This window comes from Leishmania braziliensis, chromosome 16 (assembly GCF_000002845.2).
Source record: "Leishmania braziliensis MHOM/BR/75/M2904 complete genome, chromosome 16".
Classification (NCBI taxonomy): domain Eukaryota; phylum Euglenozoa; class Kinetoplastea; order Trypanosomatida; family Trypanosomatidae; genus Leishmania; species Leishmania braziliensis.
Window position 1 is genome coordinate 299,078 of NC_009308.2, and position 20,767 is coordinate 319,844.

The 20,767-nt window shown below is 58.4% G+C and overlaps 7 protein-coding genes across 7 annotated transcripts; all 7 read right to left on the bottom strand.

Moving 5' to 3' along the window:
• Positions 1–1,209: 1,209 nt before the first annotated feature.
• LBRM_16_0800 (chitinase) lies at positions 1,210–2,583 on the bottom strand (the record flags this gene model as incomplete). Its single annotated transcript, XM_001563632.1, has 1 exon — positions 1,210–2,583. One exon carries the CDS (start codon positions 2,581–2,583, stop codon positions 1,210–1,212), a length of 1,374 nt encoding a protein of 457 aa, XP_001563682.1.
• A 1,233-nt stretch (positions 2,584–3,816) lies between these two features.
• Positions 3,817–6,078, bottom strand: LBRM_16_0810 (conserved hypothetical protein; the record flags this gene model as incomplete). The annotated part of the gene is made up of 1 exon (XM_001563633.1): positions 3,817–6,078. One exon carries the CDS (start codon positions 6,076–6,078, stop codon positions 3,817–3,819), a length of 2,262 nt encoding a protein of 753 aa, XP_001563683.1.
• A 1,471-nt stretch (positions 6,079–7,549) lies between these two features.
• LBRM_16_0820 (conserved hypothetical protein) lies at positions 7,550–9,349 on the bottom strand (the record flags this gene model as incomplete). The annotated part of the gene is made up of 1 exon (XM_001563634.2): positions 7,550–9,349. The coding sequence occupies one exon, from the start codon at positions 9,347–9,349 to the stop codon at positions 7,550–7,552; it is 1,800 nt and encodes a 599-aa protein (XP_001563684.2).
• An 813-nt stretch (positions 9,350–10,162) lies between these two features.
• Positions 10,163–12,061, bottom strand: LBRM_16_0830 (conserved hypothetical protein; the record flags this gene model as incomplete). Its single annotated transcript, XM_001563635.1, has 1 exon — positions 10,163–12,061. One exon carries the CDS (start codon positions 12,059–12,061, stop codon positions 10,163–10,165), a length of 1,899 nt encoding a protein of 632 aa, XP_001563685.1.
• Positions 12,062–13,201: 1,140 nt separating this feature from the next.
• Positions 13,202–14,011, bottom strand: LBRM_16_0840 (conserved hypothetical protein; the record flags this gene model as incomplete). The annotated part of the gene is made up of 1 exon (XM_001563636.1): positions 13,202–14,011. The coding sequence occupies one exon, from the start codon at positions 14,009–14,011 to the stop codon at positions 13,202–13,204; it is 810 nt and encodes a 269-aa protein (XP_001563686.1).
• Positions 14,012–15,409: 1,398 nt separating this feature from the next.
• Positions 15,410–17,776, bottom strand: LBRM_16_0850 (conserved hypothetical protein; the record flags this gene model as incomplete). The annotated part of the gene is made up of 1 exon (XM_001563637.1): positions 15,410–17,776. The coding sequence occupies one exon, from the start codon at positions 17,774–17,776 to the stop codon at positions 15,410–15,412; it is 2,367 nt and encodes a 788-aa protein (XP_001563687.1).
• A 1,068-nt stretch (positions 17,777–18,844) lies between these two features.
• LBRM_16_0860 (putative metallopeptidase) lies at positions 18,845–20,266 on the bottom strand (the record flags this gene model as incomplete). Its single annotated transcript, XM_001563638.1, has 1 exon — positions 18,845–20,266. One exon carries the CDS (start codon positions 20,264–20,266, stop codon positions 18,845–18,847), a length of 1,422 nt encoding a protein of 473 aa, XP_001563688.1.
• Positions 20,267–20,767: the final 501 nt, after the last annotated feature.

A 20,767-nucleotide genomic window follows, 5' to 3' on the forward strand; every position in this document is an offset into this window, starting at 1 on the left:
TGGCTTGCCAGACGAACTTGTGCTGGTGCGTACCGAAAGTGTGCGCGGGTGTACGTGGATGGGTGTGTCTTGGCAGGCAGTGGAGAGAGAAGGGTGGTCCCAGACTCAGGGGTGCAAGACGACGAACACGCGCACAAGCCAGAGGAGCGCTCAGTGATGAGAAATGATGTCCGTGTGGTGGTGGCGAAGACCGAGAAGAAGAAAAGAGAGTACATGCCGAAGAGGGAACCCTCAAAAGGGGAGGGAAAACATGTCACGAGCAAAAATCGAAAACCGGTGGGGGTGACAGCAGCCGTGCCGCTCTCGCATCCTTCGTTGCGTCCTCCCCTCTCTTCGACCCCTTCCGTTGTCTGTCACAGTCCCCTGAAGGTGTGTGTGGAGGGGTGCGCGTGCGTGTGCGTGATGAACTCCCCGTGTCAGACCCCCGTTCTTGTCCAAAAAAAAAAGAGAGACGATCAGGAGAGTCACACACAACACACCGGCGCCGGCTCCGTAGAGGAATCCAACACAAACAAGGGACGAAGGGAAAAAGGCAAGTAGGGTGCGATACCCACTGAACGAGCGTACTTGGTGATGGAAGTGGGCGGTGAAGCAGATGGACAGGCGAGCTCGTGGCGTACACAAGCACACAAGATCAGAAGCAAACGAGGTGGGATAGGTGGTGCGACACTGAGGTAACGGAGGAGGTGGGGGGTGCAGCAGGGGGGGGGGGGGGGCGATGAGGGAAATGGTAAAACTAAACGGGCACACACACACACATACGTGTGTGGGGGGAGAAGCGATGGGGGAGGGAGCATGCAACAGAGTGGAGAGAGTGACGGGGTGGTGCGTTGTGCTTAGATGGCGCGCAAAGCAGCAACAGTAACTGACAGACAACCAAAAAGAATACGATGTATGCACCCCAGGGTCAGGCACCAGCGAGGCGAGAGCACTGGGGAGGCTCTCAAGAGGAGGACGGGCTGAGACAATCGCCTCTCACCCCCTACCCCACCCCCACTTTGCTGCGTGGTCTGCAGAACGCGTGGTGCGCGGCGCTGGCATCTTCTTTCCTCTTTCGCCTCTGGCGCTATGGTCGCCAGACTGCTGACAATCTACTAGCGTGTGTGCACGTAGTGCGAGAGACGCTACTATAACAGCAGAAGAGCGTGGAAGCACGACATCGTCTGCGTGTGCTATGGGATGCGAAACAAGCTCGTGTCCTCATGACTTTCATAGATCACCGTCCTCGGCCACATCTGAGGATAAATACCGGCGCTGTCGTTGCTGAAGGTGGCCTGTGTTATCTCCGTTCACGTCGCCACCACTATCGTGACCGCTGTCAGTCAGTAAACCCCAGTCCGCCAGCTGCTCGTGGACTGCAGCCATGAGCGACATCGGTGAAGTCCCAGGTGGGACATCCTGGCCCAGCTCCCAGATCATTATCCCAGACAAGTTAGCAGCGCGTGCCAGTCGCATCTTGCGCTTCACATCGTTGTAGCCAGTGAAGCTGTACCCGCCGTAGTTGTTCAAAGCCCGCAGCTCTGCTCCTCCCTCAACCCATGCTGGGTGTTTCTTGCGAGCCCATTGCTGGATTGAGCGCCAGAGGCGATCGTACGTCTCGGGCTGCCGTCGCCTATTTTCTCGATGACGACCATAGAAGGGGATTCCAAGGGTAAGCTTGCGGCGGTGGTCCTGCTCTGTGCGCAGCTCCTGGTGCGTCTGCCCAGAACGCTTGTTGTAGGTAGCCTCGTTAAAGAGCCCAATCATCTCCTCACTGAGCACCGAGGCAGCGTACTCGACCGAGCTGTGTGGCTCGGTCCCAAGAATATGGTCATATGCCATCCAGTGCACGTAGTCGAGCGAGCGAAGCACTCGAGCGGACTGCAGTACGGCTGCAATAGACGAATGGGGATGGAGGGCCATGGACAAGACGGCGTGCCGCACTCGGGTGCGGTGGTGCCGCTCACCGATCAGTCCAGCTGCGTGTTCTCTTCCTACAGCGGGAGCATAACCCAGGGCAGACCGGATCTCCAGTAGGAAGCGGCCAAAGTTCAACCACTCAGTCATTGTCTGCGGATACTCCCAGTTGAAGTCGATACCGTCGAGCTCTCGCGTCAGCAGCACCGCATTCACCTCCTCAATAAACGATAGCCGCCGCACCGGGTCCCCGACGAGGTCCGAAAACCCGGAGCTGCGGCCACCACCACCAATGCAGAGCATCAGCTTCGCACCGTGCAGGTCTGCCAGACGACGGATGCGGGCCCACTCGCCGTCTGACGGCAGGCGGTCATCTACGTGGGCGAGACGCAAGGTAGCTGGATCAACCTCGGCACTGAAAAAGATGAGATGGGTGAGCCCTGATTTGAAGAAGGCCTCGTAGTTGAACCAGCTCTGGCGGTACTCGGGCAAGTACCCAAAGACGGCAAAGGGCAAAGGAGAAGCCGTAGTAATTGAGGCGTTTTGGCTGCTGCTTCTGGCGGCGCTATCACGTACGGCTGCAGACGCAGCAGCGGCTACCGTCGTGCTCAGTGGTGCACCCAGGCAGCTCAAGTGAAGCACTACTGCGAGACACAACGCCAGTACAAGTTCTCGCCTCGGCTCCATCCGCTCGAGAGGCGCCACAGAAGGGCGGCGCTGATGCAAGTCCCTGAGGGGTGAGGACCGTGAAGGGCCACAAAAAAATGCATGAATAGGCGTCGGTGAAGACGTGCTTTCCCTGGCGTTTGTGTTTGTGTGTGTGTGTGTGTGTGTGTGTGTGTGTGTGTGCGTAGTCTCTTGGGCCCAAGATGGCAGTGCGAAAGGGGGAGTTTGCACAGAGAGAAGGGAAGAGGCCCCCCCCGCCCTCTCTCCTCGTAGTCGTGTATGATGAATGAGGGTGAGAGAGGCGCAAAGCCACGGCGATTCCCAATCATAGGCAGCGCGCAGTGGGCGAAGCAACAGAGCGAGAGACAAACAAACGAGGCGAGCACGCGAGGCTCCCCCCCCCCTCCTCCTCGTTTACGCTCACAGGGGGCAGTCACGTAGACCCATGGATCGCTACCCATACAGATTGAACGAGCGAAAAGAAAGAGAAAAACACACACGGGCGATGTAGAAGGCTGAGACAACGAGGCCTCGAGCTCGTGCGTGTGTGCGCGTGTACGTGACACTTCTGTTTTGATCATTTCTCTCCTCTTGTGTGGTACACAACGCGGTGATAAGTAGGAAATCATTGTTCGCGCTTGAGCGTTGCGGGTGTGCGCACCTGCAATAGCTGCTGATGACGGCAATCAGTGAGTCCTCGCCTCCGAATACGTCCCCAGCGCAACCCCAAAGGGTGAGAGAAGGACGAGGAGCCTTACCCTTCCTTGCCGCTCTTCAGGCAGCCGTCGACGCTGCAACAACAACTTCAACCACCATCACCAGCTTCAGCGCTACCGTAATAATAATGCAAGCAATAGCCTCCCAAATCACCCCGGCACCGCCTGTCCTCTCGCTCCGCAAGCACGCATGGAGAGGGGAGCGAGAGGTTCAAAGTCAGCGCACATGGGCGTGACCAGCCCCCCCTCCCCTCCCTGCGGCGCATACTTTTGCAGAAGCGGCAGCGTCAGTCGGCGTTTTCGGCAAGGATAAACAAAGAAAGGGTGACAGAGAACCGCACCCACAAGAAGTGGGTGGGCTATATGCCTAGCCGCTTCTCGTGGGCTTTTCTGGGTCAATCCCTTCCTCCTCCTAAGCACCTCCCCCTGTCTTACTTTTCTGCCTCCAGCCACTTATTAAGCAAGGAAGATGCGCATTTCTGGACTGCTGCCAAGCATCTTTGTCGCTCCTGTCCGCTTCGCAGACCTCTCGCTAGCACTACAACGACGACACGTAGCTCAAGCCGATGGTGGTCCACATCACCATTGACATGATGCACAGGATGTACTGCAAGAAGAGCATCTTCGCCCATGGATACATCATGAACTGGTATGCGTTGAACAGCAGAGTGCTGTTGATCGCAGTCGGCGCCGCCAGCTCAACCATGAGCACCATGATGAGCGTCTTGTCCAGCGTGCCCCGACCACCGAAGAGAAACGGCATTGTCTTGATGAGAAAGACAAGGATGAAGAAGCTCAACGTCGGGGAGATGAGCATGCGAAAGGTGATGATGCCCCACACAAACGTAGGCCGGATGCCTCGAAGCGACAGGGTGCGTCGCACGCCGCCCATGAAGGTGCGCTTCTTCTTGGCGCCAACGCCCTCCCCGCCACCTTCCTCGTCACCGTACTCGGTCATCGGCGCCACAGAGGCGGCATTGGCGTGACTGGCTATCGTCGACGCAGGCAGAGGCCCATCCTGCATCAGCATATGCAAGGAGGACCTGTCCATGTCGAACTCTATGTCGATATGCTGTTCGTCATACCACCTGGTGTACGTAGCATCCTCGCCAAGCAGCCGCCAGACTTCGGGATGCAACGGGTACTCGGTGTTCTGCTCGGCGTGGCGGAGGCGCACCTGCGTCAGCTTACTCAACTCGGACTCGCTGGTCGAGGAGGAGCCGACAAGGTTTGCGCCGAGCAGCAGCAGTGACGCCGGAATCGAGCCCTCGCCCATAAGCGCGATGGCGTCCATCACCATCTCCAGCGGCCCTCCCGCAAACAGCCGGCGTACAAGGGGAATGACGCCGATTACGATGCCCAGCACGGTGGCGAGGAAGGGCGGGCTCGTCATGGCCTTCTTGATGAGCCCCCAGGTGCCGCGTCCGAGATGCTGAACCTTCTCGGAGATTGACTTCTTCTTGAGCGCTTTTATCTCGCTCTCGTACTTGACGCGAATGAAGCCGGCGGCGGCCCAGTCGTACGGCAGCTGCACCGCTGACGCCATCGTGTACGCGCACTCAGCAGCCATGAGGTCCGCAGGAGTGGGTGTGCCAGGAGTATTGGATATCACCTCAGCTCCAGCACGATTACCGCCTGCGCGGGTGAGCTTTCGATCCGTCTGTGTAAAGGAGTTCTGAAGCGGCGTGATCGGGTCGAGGGTGTACGTGGCGGAGTCCGCACGGACGCTTACTCGAGTATCGCGAGCATCCCTGGTGGCCTCGTCACCAGCCTCCAGCGCACTTGTGTTGTCACTGCACTCAATCCTGCCAGAAGCCGCCGCCGAGGCAGCGAGAGGCTGGATGAATCGTGTGCACTGAGGCTCGAAACTGCTGGTCTGCCTCATCCCGGTCGCACTGCCATCGACTCTAACGTCCTCCGCAGAGTCCTCATTGTTCTCCGGCACATATTTGACGGGCAGGGAGAGTGTCTGCGTCGTGGCATCGCATCGGGACATCATCCGCTTGTGCTTCTGCAGAATTTCGCGGATCAGCCTCTGCTTCGTGACAGACTTCTGGCCCGCCTCTACAAATATCGGGCAAGCAGACCACAGGTACAGCAAGTAGCTGATGCTAAACACAAAAATGTACGCAGCGGTGTGCTCCTTGTCAATGTAAGGGACAGAGCTCGCGATGTTCAGCATGAGCGACAGAGGCAATGTGACACCGTTCTGAGTAGAGCAAGCGATCAATGAGGCGTAGTTGTACCCGCCGTAGTCCTCCTGCCGCTCATCCGTCACCTCCAGCGCATTCACAATCTCACTTTCATTGACGCCAGCCTCTCGAAAGTGCTCGCTCAGCACTACGGCCACGTACGGGACCCTCTTCTTCTTCTTCTTGTTACCAGGATGCGTAGTAGCAGACGACGAGAGCGGTCCCCCGTGATGGTCGGCATCTTCAGCCGCCACGCGATCATACAGGAGGTCAAACCGCACATCCTTGCGCAGCTCCGGGGGAATACCCGAGTACTTGGGGTTCGGCCGGAAGAACACAAGGCCGAAAAGTACGCCCCACAAAAGCCCACACGCAATAGAGAAAAGAGAAAACAAAATGAGGATGCTGCACCGAAAAAGCACATCGAGGTCGATAGACTTGGCGGTGTTCGACACGGTGAGGGACGTGAGGAGGATCGTGGAGATCAGGTAGGCAAAGTCGCGCAGCGTCTTCGCGCTGTGCGGGATCGAGCTTGTCGTGAGCACGCCTACTAGCACCGCCACAATCACCTTGCTGACGGCGATGAATGTCACACCTAAAAGGTTCATCGCTGCTGTGAACCGCTTTATTGGGTTTGGGGGGAAAAAGAAAGGGAAAAAGCGTTTTCTCAAGTACACGCCAACGTGTGCGGGCGTGTGTATGTGTGGGCGGACGAGCGAGCGAGCTGCGCGCTCCCCTTTGGAGAAGTATTTCTGTTCGTCCTCTTCCTCGGACTTGCTGTCCACTCGATAAGGGCCTTTGACGGGTCTGGTGAACGGTAGAAGTGAAAAGACACGAAGGTAAAACGCTGAGCGATGCAGAAGGCGAAGAAAGGAGCGCGGAGAGCACAGACAAGATAAACAAGCAGAGTGAGTCAGCGGAGCTGGGCAGGGCAGGGCAGGGGGAGGTGCTACACCGATAACGTGCACACCAAAATACCCAAAGCGCGCGTGTTCGCGTGGCTTAACTACACCCGTGACAGTTTAGCCACCTCCTCCCCGCGGACAAAAGGAGGAGGTGGAGGGAGTGAGGAAGAAAGCAGACAGGCCCTTTAAAGCGCGAGGACACGCGACTTCCTCGATGAACGCCTGTCCGTGGCACGTGCCGAGAAAATGCCACACGGCTACCGGTGGGGTATGGGAGAAGGTGTGTTCTGGCCTCTCACGTGTTGGCTAGCACGGGGAGAGAGTACCTGCGCTGCTACCCGCAACAGAGATCAAGTGTGCTCACCAGGAAGAGCGACAAAGACTTGTGCAAACACGTCTTGCTGCACCAGGGGTTAGCTAGACAGCGGATGAACCAGCCGAAGAGGGAGATGCACGGCTGCGAGGGAGGGGAGGGGAAGCTCTGGTGACCACATCAGAGGCGCTAAACAAAAAAAAAAAAGGATTGAAAGAGATAAAGTGGCGAGATGTGGAAATGTGAGCAAGTCGGGTTCATATTTTGGGGGGTGGCGGTGCAACGACGTCCACACCAACAAGGAGAAGGCAGTAGGGAATGAGGAAGAGGAGTAGCTCACAGCGTTGAGGTGACAAAGCTGAAGTGCTAGGGTGACGCTACGCGCTTCTTCTGAGGGAATTGTCAAAGCCTCAGGTGCAAGAGAGTGTATCGGTGCACCAGCGCGACTGTAAGAATAAAAACACGAGAACGAGTGAAAAAAGCCTGCGGGCCAGCGTGGTAGGGAGAGTCACACTGATGGCTACACGCTGCCGCATGATATCGGCAAGTAACACTCGACTCTTCCTTCCTGCTCGCCCCTCGCCCCAAACTCAGAGTCAAACCCAAACCTCTACGCGGGGGGCTCACTCTCGCCATTGCTCTCGCGGTCCCTCTTTCCTTCTGACCCATGTGCGTGGGTGACTGAATGGCAACTGCCACCAATCGCGTGTCCATCAAAGACACGCACACAACTCCTCTTCCACATCCTCCTTTGTTTTCCATCGTAGAGTCGCAAGACACAGCACCGAGAGAGAAAAAATGGGAACCCGGAAGACACACGCACGCGCGCACACACACACACACACACACATCGGCGCCTCTTCACTCGCCATCGAGATCGCTGCGTTGGCTCGGCGACAGCGCTGTCCCGGTTAAGCGGCGCAACCACGCGCCCCAGCCTTGGCTACGGCGCTGGCGCAGTACCGCCTCCTGCACATCCTGGTGCCTCGCAGCAAGGATTGCGGGGTGACCTGCCGGCAAGTACGCCTCCATCCCGTACGCCTGTTCCGGGTTAAGAACGCTAAAGTTGCCCGCGCTCACCTCACGCGTGATGTCGAACTGCACCCGGTCAGCCCCGTAGTGCCGAATGTGCTCCCGAAGCACATCCTGAAACTCCTCCACCTTGGCGATGCTGCCGATTCTTGCCTTGCCGCGCGCGGCGGTGTCCTGGAACGTCAGGAGGATCGAGCAGGGCGACGTCACACAGTGCACCAGCACTACCGGCCGCCCTGTAAACCCCATGCGCCAGTTCTGCACCATGTTGAAGACAAACTCAGCATCCTTGTTGGGGAGAGTGACGGCGATGCACCCGTTGTCGCTCATGATGCGGCGGATGTTACTGATGAACTCCAGGCGACCGTACTGCGTGCTCAGCCGCCCCGCACCGTCTATCGCGTCAATCAACACCAGCTCGTATGGCTTGACCCCGGCGACGGTCGTGTTACCGTGGGCTCGCATGGCCACCTGGCGCCGCACGTACTCGACAGGATCATCGATGTGCACTGTGAGGTTGCTCGACTCCTGAAAACCCAGAAACCGCCTGCATAACCGCACCAGTGTGCCATCCCGCTCTACCACATGCACGTTAAAGTTCGGGTAGCACGTGCTTAGCCACCGCGGCAGCTCGCCCGAGTGCATGCCGAGTACCAGGGTTTCGACGGGTACCTGTTTCACAAAGGAGAAGCGCCGCGGTAACAGCGTTTGGGTGGCGTCGCGCAGGATATGTACAGGCCCGAGGGTCAGCATGAGCTTGCGTGCGTACTCCTCCTCAAGGTGGCCAGCGTAAGGGACACAGTTGTTCTGTGTCGTCACAGCTTTGCACTTGATAATACCGTGTATCACCTCCTCGCCTTGGCCGGGCATAAATTGGAGGTAGTCCGTGGTTGAAGCGGCCTTCCCTGCCTCCGCTGTGGTCAGGGGAGAGTCAGAAGCAGCAGCAGCAGCAGCAGGAGCCTCGGCCACCTTGTCTGACCTCACCATAAGCTTCTGGCTCGAGCCGCTGCGGCTGCTGCTCGTCTGCTTTGACCCGGTCAGCGAGGAGACTTGATGCCCTGTCGAAGAGGCTACAGCTGACCCCCCTTGGGCCGGGACGTAGTGCACGCTGCGGTAGTAAACGTCGTCACGTAGCTTGGGGGAGAACTCAGAGAGCTCGAGGCAGACAATGTCCACCTCACCAGAAGGATTCGTCGCAGACGGTTGCTCGTGCAACTCGCTCACCTCGCTGAAGAGCAGCTGGGGGCGGCGCATTGCTTCCTCCATCCTTTCGTTCGCCAGCTGCGGCAGGAACAAGTTGCTTGCAATGTCCTCCACATCGTCTCCACGGCTGCCAGTAGTGGAGACGCCGGCTTCGTCTGGGTTGGCAAGGCCCCAGAACACGTTGTGCGACGCCTCAAATGGTACGCGCTGAACCGGGAGACGCTGCGCCAAGTGTTCCTGACGTGGCCGGACGTAGTGCTCCATCACTCGCCATGCCAAGTATGAGAAGAAGACGCCGGAGGCGACTAGCACGTACGGGGAGGCAAACCCCTTGTCCAGCTGCGCAAAGAAAAACTTGGAGGCGCGGTTGATGTACGGCCTCCTCGGGCTCTGCCCTACGAGAAACTGACCCGACAGCGGTGGCATGTGCAACAACTGACTCGCGCGCGGCTGCGTGTCTGTCTGGGTGGGATGGGGGGATGGGGGGATGGGGGGTGTCTCTGCTTGCTTCTCAGGCACCGTGTTTTGCCCTCCTGCGAAAGAGAGGGCGGAGAGGAGGATAGGGTGGTGCAAGCGCAGCTGGAGCACAAAAAGAAAAAGGAAGAGCGCCCGCAACACACCCCCGCGGCATGGCCATCAGAAGACACACGCAGACCCCCTTAGCGTCCGCGCCGGGGCCAGTGGCAAAGGTGCACTTGAAAGAAGCACCGGGCAGGAGGGAGAGGAAAGGGAGTAAATCGAGGAAACAAGTGCAGTTTCCGAGCGAGGAGAGAAGAATGCGGGAGTGTTTGACTTGGTGAGAGTGTTTGGCGGGAGAGGGGTCTGCACGGCCAGCGGTGGCCTAGGACAGGTGGGCATGGGAATCAGCGAAGCACTCCCCTTAAGCGGGCAAGGAGAGCCATTGCCTGTGTGTGCGTGCGTGTGTGGGTGTGTGGGTGTGTGGGTATGGAAAAGATGGAGGTGCGGCATTTGTAGCGGAACGCCTCACTGCCTGGCGGTGATGGCAGACAACAGTTGTAGATGACCGTGCGAGCGAGGCTCGTGAAGCCGATGCCGAAGAGCAGCGTGCGCTTCACCTCCGGGTGCGTGTGTCCGGCATGCACACGACATACATGTGACACACTACTCACACGCACACACACGATAGAGGGAGCGCAACTTCATACAGGAGAGTCGAGCCTGCATCGCGCAATCCATCACCGTCTCCCACCACCACAGACACACACGTAGTCTCTCGCCTCATCGCCTCAGAGAAAATACAAAGTTTGTTTGCGCGGATGCTTTGCTGCAGCAGTCCTCGGAGAGTTCGGCGTGCAGCTCTCGACACGCCTCGCAACGTGTACTACGCAGCTCGTGCGCTTCAGCAACGCGCATCACCCAGCTTTTGCCGGCGTGTCTGCCATTCATCTGGGAGTTATGGCCACGGCAGAACTTCGGAAAGTTTGAAAAGGGCATGACATCGTTATTGCAAGCCCTGTCACCCCGACCACTCCTGGAGGAAGTGGAATGAGAAAGGAGGTGGCCAGGTAGCGCTAACAGCAGAGTCTGTGCACTTGGGCTGGTGGGTATGTCTGGGTAACAGTCCATTGGCGAGGCTGCCTCGCGTAGGAGTAACACATAGACAGCGCGGCATAGCAGCTGGATCACCTCTGGGTGCTCGATGCCGAATGAAATCCACTCTCTGTACGCGATGCAGCCATCGCGATCCTTGTCCGCGTGTCGCACGACGTCGTCCCAGGTCCAGTGTAGCTGCTCATCGAGCTCTGCCGTAATGTTCAGGATTGTCGACTGGACAGGTGTGTCACGGACACCCATCGCTGCGTAACTCGAGCGAGGAAGAGCAGCGGCAGAGGGGCAAGTGGAAGTAAAGCGCGAGGCGAGGAGATAGAAGTCCCTCAAGAGGATGTACTGCCGTTGCCCTGCGCCGTCCTCCTGAGGGTCAAGGTGGACCAAAACGTCAAACAAAAAGGCCAGGCGATCGCTGAGTCTAAAGTAGCGGCCTCCGTGGCCTTCCTCGCCGCTTAGCAGCAGTGCAGACCAGTCTGGGATCAACTTCGAGAGAGAGGTATAACGTTCGTCGCGCAGCCGTGAAGAGGTCGAATGCCGCCTCAGTGGTGACGGCTTCCGTCCTTGCGCCTCCACAATACTATTGTGCTCTTTGCGGGTAGGCAGGGACGCAGATCGCATGAAGCCAGCGACAGCCTGCCGAGGAGGGGTGAAGGTGGGAGCGGAGAAAAGAGAGGGCGAGTTTGCCTTGTCCATCGATCGAGATGCCGCCCCTGCCACAGGCGAAAGGCCTGACCACGCTGAACCACTGAATGGAACCGTGCGCGAGGGGAACAGGAATGGGAAGCAGTGACCGTGAAACGATACGGAAGACGAGGCAGGCGTTGGGCACAGTCTAGCAGCAAAGCCGTGCGCCACATCACCGCGGCTCTGCGCACTTGCCTGCGTCAGCGAGGGGAAAGCAGATTCGGCACGGTTGAAGCCTCCATCCAAGCCTTGCGCTCTCTGATTAACACGACCTCGAGTACCACTGGCGCCGTCCCAGAGAAGGCGCTGCTGAGGCTCTGGAATGGCGCCTGGGCAATCGGGATCAACCCAGTTCTGTGGAACACCGGCACCGAGAGGCAGACCCCCATGGACCGGCAAGCTCGGCGACGCAGAGTCGCTTACGTGTTCCTTTCCAACAGGAAATACGGAGGACGAGGAGGGGAAGGCGGAGCTCGACCTTTTCCCCTGGGCCGCCGCCACTCTGTAATACTGCAGAAAAAAGAAGCAGTACACCTGCGTCCCCGAGGTGAGCTGAGAGGCGCTGTACAATTCGTCCCACTGGCGGGTAGCTCGGTCCAGGTAGACCAGTGATTCCACCGCATACGAGACCGCCGGCACTGCAGCACGTGACTTGGCGTTAGCGGGAGCTCTGGAGGGACCGGCGGTGCTAGGGGCATCGTCTCCCGCCCCCTGCGTTGCTGCCGCCCATGGTGAGCGCAACGGTCGGTGATCGCCCCACCCTTGCAGTGGCAGAATCGTCTCCGCAACGGTGCACACTTGCTGAAGAGACGGACGTTGTGGGAAAGTCACCTCGATGTTGCGCTTCACGCCGTTCACGTCGCCTGCGATGCGCAAGATAAACATCGAGGAGAAAGCAGCGGGGTTGTCTCTGGGCTCTCTTGCCCATGCACGTGTGAGCACACCCGCGGCCGTTGCGTACGTATGAGAGGAAAGGCAGACACGCTCAGCCACACACACATACGCACGCGCAGGGGAGAAGAGAGGAGAAAGCGCCCCCTCTGGAAGCGGTACTGAATTGCAACGATGAGGAGGGCCAGAGAGGCATGAGATGCGCGCTCCGCGAAGAAGTGGCGATGGAAAGCAGCGTGAGAAAGGGAGGGTGGTAGTCAAAGACGCAAGAAAGTTGAGAGGGGTGTGGGTATGCAAACGCACCTACGCACGCACACAGGCGCTATGGCGCCCCTGATGGCACTTGAGTTGTGTGCAGTGCCGCTGAATATGCCTGTGTATTTGCATCCCACACCACTACCAAGCAGCACACAGTAGGGCTCATGGTCAATACCCCCGCAGCACTGCGAAGAGCCTTGTGAGTGGGTGTATAAGCGTGTGCGTGCGCGATGGGAGAAGAGGAGGCAAGCGCGAGAAAGTGCACTGCGCATCGCTACATCCAGGCATCCCCATGTGGTTTCTTTGCTCGTTCCATGTTCATTCCACAGCCACCCACTGACCATACAGCAGGGAGAAGAAAGGAGGCAAGGCAAAATCGCGCGCGCACACACACACATAGAACATGATACGAAGCAGTCGATGCACGAGAGAACAGAAGAGACGAACAAGACAGAGAAAAGGAAGCGAGCGAGGAAAGCCGAAACAACGGCAACAACGCACGATGTGCCAAGAGGCGACAGAGGAATGCAAACAACGGGCCCAAAGCGTGGCACGCAGACACACGCACAGAGAGAGAGAGGGTGGGGCGTGTCCATGAGGAACGTGTCTGAGTGCAGAAGAAAAAAGAACAACAACAACAACAACGGAGAGAGCGAACGAAAGCAAAATCAGAACGCACAGCACTGAAAGCTCCGGTCATCCAATAGTCCAGGCATCCACACATCCGCACGCCAACGTTCAACCGTCCCCCCATTGCTCTTGCCCTCCACTCTCCCCCATACGTCATCGACAGAAGCAATGGGAAAGCACGGAAGCACAGCGATTTCGCGCACTCGGCTGTTCATTGAATTCCTCGCCCTCTTCCTTCGCTCACCGCTAGTCATCGTCCACGTCATCTCCGTCGAATGGCATGAAACTCTCCCCGCAGCCGCAGCTGTACTTCTGGTTCGGATTCTTGAAGGTGAACTTCTCCTCAACGTTGGTTACCACATAGTCCATTACCGTGCCAATCACGTAGAAGTGGGCATCAGCATCCACGACGATCTTAATGCCATCCTGCTCCACGACCAAGTCCCCCATCAAGTCGGCCATCTTGCGCGGTGGAGTCGCACCCTTGTCGCCGCGCTTTGCCGAGTCAAAGTAGTAGTTCACCGTGTAGCTGTACCCACTGCAACCACGCCGCCGCACACCAATGCGGATCCCAGAAGGAGCTGCAGCAGAGGCATCGCTGGTCAACGGCGACTTGACTGCCGCGGCCGAGTGCGCTGTCGAGTACTGCGCGAGTAGGTGCTTCACACGCCGGAGAGCCTGTGGGGTAAGGGCAAAGGCAGCCTTGTTGCGAAACTGCAGCTGCCTCCTCTGAAGCGGCGAAAGCTTCCGCTGGGGAACCGAGCCGGCGTCCTCTGTGCAGGACGAGCGCGCGCCAAACAGCGGTGACGGTGCTGCCCCTTCGGCACCAGTAGATGAAGGTGCATCGGCCTCGCTAGCAGGAACATTTCGGGCATGGAGTCTGTCCTCCTGATACGACTTTGGCACCGGAGTCGTTCCCTGCCCCTTGTGAGACGATTTGTAGAGCTGCTGAGTCTGCAACGGCATGTTTGACGACGCAGACGCAATCGCGCCGCTGTTAGAGGGACGGCTGGGGTTCACGACTGCGGCGGTGGTCTCGGGGTCAGAGGTCGCCATTGTGTGAAAAAGTTGTTGCTGGCACGACGCGGAGCCTCCTATGCACCCCAACAGGGACGTCTGCATCCGCCCGCCGCTCAGAGAGCACAGCCGGCGCTGCATATTGGTGATCTTCCCTTGCGTATGCAGTGCACTGCACACTGTTGCTAAGAAGCTTACTTTTTAGGCCGGCACGTTTCTGCTCAAGAGTGTGCCGCTAAAAGACGGGGAGTGGTGAGATCGATGATGGTAATAGTGGCAAGCCACGGCGAGTAATATTCGCAGCTTGCGGTGTTAGAGAGACGATGTGTGTATGTGTGTAGACGCTTTCCATGCTTTTCCGCATTCCCCCATTACTCGCAGAGAGAGAGACACAGACAGACAGAGCGAAGCTGCGACCAGTTCGTCGAAAAAGGAAGCGGCCACAATACTGACAGAAAACCAAGCGCCACTGTGGCATCGGGGAGAGGGGGGATACGCACAGACAGAGAGGCATACATTATTGCTGAGGAGGAAACATCAAAGGAAAGCTAAGAACGATGGGGTCTCGCTCAACGTGTCCATTCCCTCCCAGAGAACAGGAGGCCAAGCTCCTCGGTAGTCCAGGCCTGCCACAGACACATCGTGCGGGTCGAGGCGGCCCTAGATGCGCGCGCCACAGCACTGCGCCGACTCAGTCCTCTGCTCACGGCCTCTGACTCAAAGCTTTGCCAACCCCCGCTCCGCAGGTCTCCTTACAGTCGCGCCCACTGTGCCGGTCGCCACCTGGCGCATCCCTCGGGGTGGCTCAGGCTCCCCACAACAGTAAACAGCGAGGCCTGAGTGAGACACGCTCGAGTCATGTCGACACCCTGCGTAGCACATGGGTGGCACACACGTGCTCACCGTCACAGCTCGCTCCGCGAGGCAGCGCCATCCAGGACCTGGCCGCCGACATCCGTAGCGATGCATCGCTCTGGCCTCCCTGTGTTATGGGTGCTTGGCCCTGTCACCGTCAGAAGTGGTTCGGCATTGGCAGGGTTGGGGGATGGGAGGGGCGCGGCATCCCCATATGCAGAGCGTGGGGTCCTGGGCCCTGGAATCCCACGTGCTGAGATGTTCGGAGGGAAGGGAAGGGAAAGAAAGTGATCTTGGGTGCGGCTAGTGCAAGAAGAAAGGTACCTGAGACGCGAGCACAGTAGGCGTGAGAAGACGGACAACGGGTCTCTGATGTGCCGGGTTTCGGTCCCCTTTCCTTCCCTCCGAAGGTGGATCACAGCACTGTTGATGCACACACACACACACACACACACATCACTCTTGATGAAGGCGCGGGACTCACTGGAGCACCGCTGTAGTTACTCGAAAAAGAAAATTAGTGCTGATGTGAAGTCAGACAGACACTCGCACGAAGCAGCGATCAATGAGGCCCCTCACTGCCTACCGCTCGCTCTCCAAGGTGTACTCAACGTACTCCTCCAGCGCGGCGTCGGTGCTCTCCAGGGCGAGAAAGCGCAGCAATGTCCACTGATCCACAGACACCGTACGGGCGAACTCAGCAGCGGCCGTGCTTGCAGGGCCAGAGGATGCCATCAGCTCTTCTGCTTGCGCCGTAGTTGTCGTGTTCACGTACAGCTCCGCCCACGCCAAACCGCGCACCACAAGCAGGCGCTCCTGCAGGCTCAGCGAGATTTGCTTTGGATTAGGGGTCCAGAAGCTGCTGTGAAGTGCAGCGTGAAGGACCGAAGACAAACCAAGCACTCCCAAGGCACATCCTTTGGCGATGTTTGGGAACGCCGACGCGGCGAACACGGGCCATCGCTCGCTGCCCCACCATCGCATCCACGCATCGATGCGATAGGCAGCTTCGTCCTCGGGCGCTGCATCCTCGTGGGGTGCTGCTATTACCGGCGTTTGAGCAAACGCCCTCAGCAGCTCGTCAAGCCACGTGGCCCCAGGTGTGGTCTCTGGATAGCTTCCCTCAGCGTTAGCGATGGGAGACAGTGGCAGGCGATAGGCACAATGGAGCGCGGCGAGCCAAGCTTTGTACGCTGCCTCCTCGTCCGAATCCTTCTCAGCATCGTCGCACCGATGAAACGGCGCAACACACCGCCGGTAGTAGGTCATGCGTGTTGGGGCGGAGACCAACTGAAAAAGCGCCAGCCGAAGCCCGTGCGCAGCTTGCATCAAGGAGCCGTCAGCGTCACCCAAGTACGGAGGCACTACCGGTATGATCCCCTTCTTACAGCCCTCCGACGCGGCGGAGATCTGTGGCACAGGCAACAGTGAAGGTCGCAAGGTGAACCCGTACCACATGAGTAGCTCCACGTCTGAGTAAGTACCATAGTGCAGCATCACCTGCTCCCTGGGTGTGCAAGTCGACTGAACGAGCTGAAACTCGTATGTTTGGTAGTTGGCAAGCGGCACCGCGGCCTTGCTGACTCTGGCAGTGCGCAGCCCAGTGCGCCGCCGTTGCTTGTACGGTGCCGAGCTAGCGGCCCCGCTGTGGTTGCTCTTCGACAACAAGACGTTTGTAAGGCACTCCGGGTCTTCGGGGTCGTCTTCTTGTGGATACATCGTCCCGTTCGACTCCAAGGCGTAGTTGAAGTAATCGACAAACGGCATCATCGCCCACGTCTCCTCGGGGAAGTAAAAGCCACGACTCATCAGCGTGTTAAATGCCCACAAAAACTGACCGAGTGTGCACGCGGCGCCATGGCCACATCCACTAGGGTCTTGTTGGCTCGAAGAAAGCGAAGGCCCACACTTAACAACCTCACCACTTTGAGGCGCCAGTGCGCCATGCCGCTCCCCCTCCGACTCCGACGCCACCTCAACCCCCCTTGGCAGACACCGCAGGCACCGCAGCGCCGCACAGCACTTCACGTAGCGCCGCTGAATTGCCTGCTGCTCGCGCATCACACTCGCTTGAAAGCGGCGCAGTGAGATGTACGACCGGAGCCATTCAGACGACGCGGCGCAGACTGAGCCACGAGCAAGAGGAAATTGAGGTGGCGACACCGTTGTTGCAACCCCAGACAGCACATCCGGCTCATGCGCCGCGCTATCCAGCACTGTGCCGTGATGTGGTGAACAGTGCGGTGAGTCTTCCTGCTCCGGGACAAGCTCGAGAAGGTTATCATACTGCATCGGCAGCGCGTGAATCCACATCCGCATCCACGCGTTCTCGTGCGTGTAGTGCAGTGTAGGTGCCTGCCTTGATCCAGCTTCAGAAGGACAGTCCGCCGTCGCTAGAGCGGAAGATTCCTCATCTGCACCCCTCCTCAAGAGGCACGCGTGGTGAGACCAGCGACCGTAGAGGGATGCCATGAGGAGCACATAGCACACGATGGTCTCGGTGCTGTCGAGGACCTCCTCCAGCTCCTCCACCTTGGCGTCAATGGCTTGGCGCAGGAGCTGCGAACGCACTCGCGACTCGAACTCGGACCCGGACCACACACGTGAGGCGAACGGAATGGCACGCAAAGCGTCGGCATCCATCCCTAGCCCCATAGCCCTGTCATCCCCTTTACTATTACCGCTTGTAGACGCTGTCACCTCTTGACTCTCGAGAAGCTCAAGCGCGACCTCCGCCATTGCCAAGTTAAATCGCGCCTTGCGCACCGTGATCATGGATCGAAAAGGGAAGCGCGCTAAAAGGGTGCCAGCGCCAAGCTTTTCGGTGAGCACCACACCCATACCGCCGCCCATCGACGGCAGCGCACGGACCTGCAGTGCAGAGTGGATAACGGCCCCCTCTGCCTCAAGCAACAGCTGCAGTGCCGATGCCATACTCTCGCTGTCCATGGTGTGAGTCTTTCATAAGCCACCAGCAACGATGCTCAGGCCCCAGATTGAAAGGGAAAGTGAAAAAGAGGTGAGGCAGACGCTGACGTGATGGACGGCGGATGAGGAAAGGCACAGAGGCACACACGCAGCCACTCGCGGCTTCTGATAGGGGCAGATAGAGAGAGAGAGATGAGAGCAGAGAACAACGGAGAGAGGCCCACAGAGCACAGTAGAAGGAAGGCGTGTAGGTGCAGACGTGCAGCAGAAAAGGGTAGAGGGAGAAGGAGGTGGGTCAGAGAAGTGGAGGTGAGCGACGGTGAAGATGGGTCCAGAAGGGTGGCAAGTAAGAGGACGGAGAGAGAGTACGAGGGGACACACACACACACACATATGGAAAAGCACCGGGGGGCAGCTGTCCCTGGACAAGAAGGCTGTTAGCGTTGAGCAAAACATCCTGCTGAGTGCCGAAGCAATGCAGAGAAAAAAAAAAAAACATAAAAGGCTGGACGGTAGTTGCACGCACCCGTCGGGCCTCAGGCTTCATCTTCCTCAGCGGTCCAGGAAGAGACATTGGGTGTGCCTCATGGCTGCCTAAGTCGGTGTTATGCATGCGACTGGCTTTGCCTATACTCCTTCTTTCAAACGTTGATACACCCACCCACACACATACACAAGACGAGGAATGAGAGAGGGGGAGAATAAACTGTAGTGGGCTCTTTCTCTCACCTGCTCTGTGCTTCGCCTCACATCCATCGATGCCAACCACGTTGCATGCGGGAAAGGGAGGAAAAGATGCAAATGCCAGACGGGAAAAGGGGAGGGGAGACAGGCACACCGAGACAGCGGGTGAGAGAGAAAATCGTGGGAAGGGGAAGCGGCGGGTCTCAAGAAGACCAACGGAACGAAAAAAAAAAAGAGAAAAATGCAAAGGAAAAGAAGAGAGACCAACGCCGGTGAGAACGATGCAGAGAACAGGCCCCACACACACACACACACACACACACACACACTCACATGCACCAACTCAATCCATGGGATTTGCCCTGCGCATGCTAGGCTCGATCACCGCAGCACACGCCGCCCTTTTTACGCCTCCTCCTCCTCCATTGAGTCATCATGGCTGGAAGTGGGCGAAGACGAGAGGGACACCTCTTTTTGCGCGTTGCGAGCGGACCCCGGTGACGTGCAGCTGTGTCTCTTGCCTCTTGCGAGAGACCCTGTAGCCGCGGCAACAGCGCGCATCGCTGCACGCAGTTCCGCGTGCACGGGGCGCGAAGCACCGATCAAGGAGAAGGATTCCGCTCTGGCGCTGAGTACATCGCTTGTAATCGCGAGAAGTCGTTGCTCCAATTTTGCCGCATCGCCAGCATCTGCACTGCCGTCGCCACCGCTGCACGCCTGGGCGCTTCTAACGCCTTTGCTTGACTGATAAAGCAACGGCATGCTTTCCACGTCGCCTCTGCGAGGAAAGCGCCCGCGTGCCAGCGGGGACCGCTCATGCGCGTACGGGCCCTGCGTCCGTGCCGCCAGGGCGGACACCACCTTGGCGAGCTCGGCAGAGGAGCAAAGACAAACCTGTGTCGACGGCGCGAACGGGAAGGTGAGGGAGAGCGAGAGGGGCCAGAAACGTCGTTGTAGCAGCTCCCACAGTGGCGCATCGCGCGCGCTCTGCACTATGCGTACGGGCAGCTCGTAGTACTTGTGCGCATGCATGCCGAACTCCTTTAAGCGACTAACAGAAGGCAGCCCATACCCTTCATACACGAGAGAAGCGGAGGCGTTGGCGGAAGATGCAGCAGGGTGGGCACCCTCAGCAGCGTTGTGAGACCCATTCTGAGAGCACTGGTCTTGAAGGTTCCCCTCAGGATAAGTGCGAAACGCCTTCATGGAGAACTCACCACTTCGCAGTGTTTTCACCGGATCGATCACTAGCGCCACCCAGGGGTCCTGCATCCGCTGGCTGCCCTGCTGCGTCGTCACATCAATGCCGGAGAGAAAACAGGAGTAGCCAGGGTGGGTGTGATACCACCCAATACAACCTGGCTCCGCCTTGCCGAGGCGGCGGTGGTACTCGAGGTAATTAGCCATGTAAATCTGCGAGGCTTCCGTCATGTTGCACTCTACCTCCGACGCAGCGACAGGCAAGCTGAAGCTGTCGGTCAAAATGAGCTCGCGGTGGTTGAAATGACCAATCAAGAGTCCCATTACCTCGAACCAGTTGAAGCGGCCCTGTGACATGTCAGGGCGCCCACGCGTTCCGTGAAGGAACATCTTCACTGTGGCAACCAGCGAGACAGAGACGGATTCAAAGAAGAGCGAGTCGATGTGCCACGGCTTCTGCCGTCGAGCAGCTTCCATGTGCGCGAAGTCCGGCGCCCAATACGCATCTGACACAATAGGAACGCTCCTGTACAGCTTGTGCTGTGGTCCGCCGGAGACCGGTGTGCTGAGGCCCCCATGGCTGTGTCCAGGCGACTGTTGCACCGAGTTAGCCACCCTTGCCGACATGCGTACGTGCTCGCTGAGAGCGATAATGACACCCGCCTGTGGTGGGGTGCGTGGAAGGGGGAGAGGAGGAAGCAGAAAAAAAACGCGAGCGCACACAACAGAGAGAGCGAGAGCGAAGCACGCGCCTCGTGTGCACCCGTGCACGTGAGGCCACCTCTAGAAGATCGTAGGGAGGGACGAGGGAGAACAAGAGGTGGGAAAGCATGACAGCTCACCCGCCTAGTGAAGTGGAGATGGCTTCGCCACTGATTCCCGCAAGGTTGGGGCGTCGATCAGCAGCCCTGAGGCGGCCTTTTTTTACAACACAAGCAGAAAGCACCTGAGGAGAGCGGCTTGGTGGAAGGGGAGGCGAGAGGGTAAGGAGAACGAGGGGGGTGGCGGGGCAGTGACGAAAACCCGCATTGGAGCGCATGCTCGGGTGGCCTGGTCCACCTGAGCCCTCTACCAGGGCAAAAGTAAAGGAAAAACGCCTCAGAGACCTCGTCGGTCCCCTTTTGCACT